The 6573-nt window shown below is 34.4% G+C and overlaps 1 protein-coding gene across 2 annotated transcripts; it reads right to left on the bottom strand.

Annotated features, from left to right (window-relative positions):
* Window positions 1-284: 284 nt before the first annotated feature.
* Window positions 285-5485, bottom strand: LOC123524244 (uncharacterized). 2 transcript variants are annotated; one of them, XM_053533545.1, is made up of 5 exons: window positions 4752-5485; window positions 3925-4005; window positions 3056-3121; window positions 1474-1555; window positions 285-906 (listed from the first exon to the last, which is right to left on the bottom strand). In XM_053533545.1, exons 2-5 carry the CDS (start codon window positions 3994-3996, stop codon window positions 833-835), a joined length of 294 nt encoding a protein of 97 aa, XP_053389520.1. In that variant the 5' UTR covers window positions 3997-4005; window positions 4752-5485; the 3' UTR covers window positions 285-832. The 2 variants fall into 2 exon arrangements, with proteins under 2 accessions (XP_053389520.1, XP_053389519.1); XM_053533544.1 differs by lacking the exon at window positions 4752-5485 and having other exon boundaries at window positions 3925-4251.
* Window positions 5486-6573: the final 1088 nt, after the last annotated feature.

Below are 6573 nucleotides of genomic sequence, written 5' to 3'. Positions count from 1 at the left end.
TGTTCATCTTTATATTAAAAACCAAATCAAATGGATGAATTTCATGAACTGGATAAAGTCATAAAATGGTATTACAAAGTAGTTATGAAGCTAGGTCAGTAAACAAGAGGGCCATGCAATATATGCAATATAAAAATAAAGGGAGGTAATTTGTCAACAGTTATCTTTCCTGATTGTCTGAGCCCATGTTTCATCATTAATGAATTTCCACATCAGTATCTTCATTAGCTACTGAGATATATCCATTTTAATTTGAAAAAAAGGGGAGGTAATCTGACAAAATTAGTCCATAGTTATGTACCCTGATTGTCCGAGTCCATCCCAGGGTATAAATCAAATTTCAAAACATCTTTATTACTTACTGAAATAAACCTAGTATTTTAATTTGAAACAAAGGGAGGTAATGGACGCGACAGACTGCCCCCGTCAATCTACCCAAAGTCACAACCAGTTCAAAAATCAAATAAAACTATGCCTCACAAAACTGGATGAAATTACAAAATGGTATTACAAAGTATAAAAGATGCTAGCACAGAAAAACAAGATGGTCATGCATGCAATATATATAAAAACATAAAAATAAAGTGAGGTTATTTGTAATAGTTAATTATTCTCCCCTGATAGTTTTCAAATCAGCATCTTCATTAGTTACTGGGACATACCTATTTTAATTTGAAACAGAGGGAGTTAATTTGACATAAAATCAGTTCATAGGATTTTGTAATATGGAATCTGACTGGTTCTCGTAAGGATTGATACAAGTGCAAGTTTGATTAAGATCTAACATCTCTATTGTGTTCATAAGATGAAAATTTCTGGTAATTCAGGTAATTCAACCATAAGTAACGAGTCCTTCACCATCCACATCATGGACCACTCCATCTTGAATATACTTCACTCTGTAGGCTGCAATGGAACATATTGAATAACTATTAATATACTGCAAACAATTACTGGCAAAAAGTAACTTTTTAATGCTATTGACATAATGATATAATGTTAATTGATTGTTGGTGAATGATAAAATTAGGTCCTAAGTAACTGCATACTGGGAGGAATGTTTTAATTACTATTACCTTGCTTTTTATACTAAGTATCTTGAGCATAACTTCAGAAGTATTAGTGGTATATGTTTGATACTTCACACAATGATAGCTGCAATTGCGAAGTAGGTCAGCCTATTACGTTTCTTTTTTAATTCTTACTTTTTTCGTATAAAACAATAAAATGCTTGTCCAGAGAATAACTTGAAAAGTATTCAAGACCTTTAATGATAGAAGGTGAAAGTGTTGGGAATCATGACTCAGTTGTATTGATTTCTTTCTAAAAAATTCTTCGCTTTAGTAATTGCAAGGGAGTTAGTGAGATGTTATAGTAATTGTAAGTGTAGTAAACCCTTGATCACAGATTATACTCTCAGTTACTTATTAAGTCAGTGCCACTATAAATACATGTATAACTAAATATACTTACAATTTTTGTTAATCCTTATAATCCTGGCCTTGTAGGAATGTCCATCCTTATACAATGCCCAAACTTTTTCACCAACAGAGAACTAAAAAGACAAACAAATATTCTCATTTATATCTATAGGAACTTGCACAATGTCAAAAGGTAACAGAAAAAGAAAATTTTGATAAACATGAAAATATTTGTTGTTTTTGTAAAGATAGCTTTGAAATTATTACTTGACACATTAAATGCATTAAAACACTATTTTTTGTCTTTTCTCAATCAAATTTCTATTGTGTTTGTACTGGGACAGATATAACTAGAAGATCTTTTGCAAAAAAGCGCATGTCTCCCCAATGCAAAGTGGTATAGGCAAGAAGTCAATAGGAGTCATGAGCGAAAGTCAAAGAGACACTGATGGTTGGCTGCAATAGGGATCATCTACTTGGCATGTCCAGTCATCCTGCTAAGTTTTCAACACTCTTTGGCCTAGTGGTTCTCAAGTCACTGTTCAGGCTCCTGTGACCTTGACCTTTGATCAAGTGACCCCAAAATAAATAGGGGTCATCTACTCTGCATGTCCAATCATCCTATTAAGTTTCAACATTCTAGGTCAAGTGGTTATCAAGTTATTTCTGGAAATGATTTCACATGACCAGCCCCTGTGACCTTGACCTTTAATAGACTGACCCAAAAATCAATAGGGGTCATCTACTCTGCATGTTCAATTATCCTATGAAGTTTCAACATTCTGGATCAAGAGGTTCTCAAGTTATTGATCAGAAATGGTTATCAATGTTCAGGCCCTGTGACCTTGACCTTTAACGGAGTGACCCAAAATCGATAGGGGGCATCTACTCTGCATGAGCAATCATCCTATGAAGTTTCAACATTCTGGGTTCAGTGGTTCTCAAGTTACTGACCGGAAATTGTTTTCCATGTTCAGGCCCCTGTGACCTTGACCTTTAATAGAGTGACCCCAAAATTAATTGGGGTCATTTACTCTGTATGTCCAATTATCCTATAAAGTTTTAACATTCTGGGTCAAGAGGTTCTCAAGTTATTGATCAGAAACGGTTTTCCATGTTCAGGCCCCTGTGACCTTGACCTTTAACAGAGTGACCCCAAAAGCGATAGGGGTCATCTACTCTGCATGACCAATCATCCTATTAAGTTTCAACATTCTGGGTCAAGTTGTTCTCAAGTTACTGACCGGAAATGTTTTTCAATGTTCAGGCCCCTGTGACCTTGACCTTTAACAGAATGACCCCAAAATCGATAGGGGTCATCTACTTTGCATGTACAATCATCCTATGAAGTTTCAACATTCTGGGTCAAGTGGTACTCAAGTTATTGATTGGAAATGGTTTTCAATGTTCAGGCCCCTGTGACCTTGACCTTTAACAGAGTGACCCCAAAAACAATAGGGTCATCTACCCATTTTTATGGATTGCTGAAAAATTATATTTTCACTACTCACTCAAAAGCTTTTTGTCTCACCACAGATCATACTTTAATTTACACTGAAATTCTGAAAGTCTAATACACAAGAGCATGAATTACATGCAAAAACTTGATCAATGTAAATTATTATATCTATTACCTTTACTTTCTTGCTTGGTTGCTCACTTTCATCCACCAAGGGCTCCCTTTCATTCTCAAGTGGTCGCTGCAAAGGAAAACATACAAGTAAGAGTTTAATGTCAATTTTGACCTTTAACATCTATGTGTGACCTTGAACCTGCATCTCTCCAGAGCACATCTACTCATCATAGACAAGAAACCCCTACTGACCTTTGACCTTAAATTGTGACCTTGACCTTTAAGGTAGGGGACCGAGTTTTGCGCATGACACGTCGTCTTATAATTTGGAAACATTTGTTCCAAGTAATATTAAAATCCCTTCATGGATGACCGAGTTATGGACTGACACAAAATTGCGGACGGCCAGCCGGACAGAATGATGGGGGGACAAGTGCTTTCCTCTAGTTCCCGGAACCAGTAGGGGACTAATAAAGATCTAACCTTATTTACGTCATCTTTGTTTGCATAGTTCTTTAATCCTTTTCAAATATTCTTAAAACAATTAAATTTTTTCTGCAAAATCTATATTTTATCATTGTGCAGGTAATTTTCTTCCTACATATCTGAAACTTGTTACCTCCCTGAAATTCCTTGTATTTTACAAATTACTTCATAGTAATTTAATAAGTTGTTGAATAAATCTGATGAATTACCATGATTTTATTTAGTTATATCATGCAGAAACCTATGTTCTGCCACTTGTGATTATAATTTCAGAAAACTACAATTAAACTCATTTTCTGGAAAGTTTAGACCTACAATTCCAATTCAAAATGTTTAGTGATTTGCCAATTTGACACTTTATTAATATTCTTTTTCTCATTGAGAAGACACATTTTTGCATGGGAAGGCTTGATTCATAAGCAAACAGTTTTATAAATAATTTACCTTAGCAGTCCTACTGGATTTTTTCTGCTGACTTTCGTTCTCACCAGAGTGAGCCTTATGATTAGCGGCCATTACTGCATACTGAAAAGTAATTGTACATGTTAAACATGTGACAAATGTCATAAATTCATTATAACAACAATTAAGTCTTTCTTTCACAATACAATCATCAATCAAACATTCTGCAAATAATCTCTTTGAATTCATCAAACTCATATATAGTTGTCAAATTAGACAATATCATCTTTCAAATCGGAAAATGGATTTTACTTTTGAGTGAAATACTAGGTAATATCATGTCAGATGTGTAGTACAGTTAAACCAGTATTAAGCAGCCAACCCAGTGAAAAAAGGTGGCTTTATAATGCAGGTAATTTATACAATAAGTTTTGGGAAATGAGGCAACTACTTTAGATATGTTGGCTGATTAATAAAGATGACTGCTAAAGCAGGTTTTACAGTAAAGTAATCACAAAGGCCCAAGTGATTAATTACAATGCATTATTTGTAAATTGACTGGTACAACTATAAAAAAAGATCTATTTCCATTCTAACGCGATCATTTAGATTAAATCTAACAAATGTGCTAAAATATTTGCTGTGCAATCCTAATCAATTGCTTTTTCAACATCTCATGCAAGCATGATATACTGGTTTTAGATCATGCTAAAATTCTTGTATCTGTATGAAAGGACAAGCAAACCATGTTCTTTGTGCCGTTACCTTGTTTCACTTTCTACAGGTATACTTTCAATGATACTGTTGCATGCAAAAATAATGTGGAAACAAAATGCTTATCATCAAAAGATTAACAACGTTTTACATACCTTTTTTACTTCATCTCTTAGTTTTTCTATTGTTTTAAGGTGATCCTTATTGTCAATCTGCAAAAGAAATATTGTAAATCATTAAAAACAAGGAATCAGTAAAACCATAAGTACTTGCGGTTGTCAGAATGTGGACTAAATCAACAAGACCTTGGTAAAGGGAGATAATTAAATAAATTGGCATTCAACGTTATGGTTCTTAAAATGAACTTGCTGAATTTGCATGCAGTTTGAATAAATAATTGTGATATTTTAGTTATGCCCCAGAACAAAACATTGAGTAAAGGGAAATAATACAAGAGCTGTCACAGGAGACAGCGCGTTCGACTATTTCGATGGTGGATAGTGAAACTGGGCACATCTGAGGAAACTAGAGCTGTCACTGGAGTGTTTAATGACTCCAATTGTGGATGAAGATATTACACAATAGCCTGAGTCTATGTCAAAAATGTCAACTTAAAGTAATAAGACAGGAAAAAATAAAATCTATCAAAACACTATATAAGTATATCCTAAGCAAAAAGGGGCATAATTCATTAAATATTGGTGCCAGAGTTATGCACCTTGTGTGGGTGATGTTGTTGAACAACTATTTTAAGTTTGAATCAAATCCATTCAGTAATAACAGAGACAGAGTGAAAGTGCATTAAAACTTTAACCTAAAATTCTAAGTACAAAGAGGGAGTAATTAATGAAAAATTGGTGCCAGAGTTATGCACCTTGCATCATATGGTGTGGGTGATGATGTTGAACAACTAATTTTAGTCTGAATCAAATCCATTCAGTAATAACAGATGTAGAGTAAAAGTGCACCAAAACTTTAACCTAAAATTCTAAGTAACAAGAGGGCCAAGATGGCCCTAGGTCGCTCACCTAAGAAACACACCATAACAGTGTAAAACATGTTTGACCTAGTGATTTCATGGAAACAAATATTCTGACCAATTTTCATTAAGATTGGACCAAAAAACTGGTCTCTTGTGATAAAACAAGCATTTTCTTAGATTATGATATGACCTAGTTTTTGACCCTAGATGACCCATGTTCAAACTCGACCTAAATTTTATCAAGGCAATCATTCTGACCAAAATTCATGAAGATCAATTGAAAAATACAGCCTCTATCGCATATACAAGTTTTTTCTTTGATTTGACCAAGTGACCTAGTTTTTGACCTCAGATGACCCATATTCAAACTCGACCTAGATTTCATTAAGACAATCATCCTGACCAAATTTCATAAAAATCAATTGAAAAAAACAGTCTCTATCGCATACACAAGATTTTTCTTTAATTTGACCTAGTGACCTAGTTTTTGACCTCAGATAACCCATATTCAAACTCGACCTAGATTTCATCAAGGCAATCACTCTGACCAAATTTCATGAAGATCAATTGAAAACTACATCCTCTATCGCATACACAAGGTTTTTCTTCGATTTGACCTAGTGACCTAGTTTTTGACCCCAGATGACCCATTTTCGAACTCGGCCTAGATTTTATCAAGGTAATCATTCTGGCTAAATTTCATGAAGACGGTTGAAAAATACAGCCTCTATCGCATACACAAGGTTTTTCCTTGATTTGACCTAGTGACCTAGTTTTTGACCCCAGATGACCCATTTTCGAACTCGGCCTAGATTTCATCAAGATAATCATTCTGACCAAAATTCATGAAGATCAATTGAAAAATACCACCTCTATCACATACACAAGGTTTTTCTTTGATTTGACCTAGTGACCTACTTTTTGACCCGAGATGACCCATTTTCGAACTCGGCCTAGATTTCATCAATGCAATCATTCTGACCAATATTCATGAA

Source organism: Mercenaria mercenaria, unplaced genomic scaffold, assembly GCF_021730395.1.
Source record: "Mercenaria mercenaria strain notata unplaced genomic scaffold, MADL_Memer_1 contig_2851, whole genome shotgun sequence".
NCBI classification, from domain to species: domain Eukaryota; kingdom Metazoa; phylum Mollusca; class Bivalvia; order Venerida; family Veneridae; genus Mercenaria; species Mercenaria mercenaria.
Note: the sequence above shows the minus strand (reverse complement) of the source record. Positions and strands in the feature narration are given on the sequence as shown.

What these genes read in the sequence shown, in the direction of transcription:
- LOC123524244 (XM_053533544.1), bottom strand. Translation starts at nt 4,140, where the DNA reads ATGAGTTTGATGAATTCAAAGAGATTATTTGCAGAATGTTTGATTGAT. An exon ending in AATCCAGTAGGACTGCTAAG is followed by an intron (nt 3,122 to 3,924) that starts GTAAATTATTTA and finishes TTTCCTTTGCAG; the next exon opens with CGACCACTTGAGAATGAAAG. An exon ending in TATAAGGATTAACAAAAATT is followed by an intron (nt 907 to 1,473) that starts GTAAGTATATTT and finishes GTTCCATTGCAG; the next exon opens with CCTACAGAGTGAAGTATATT.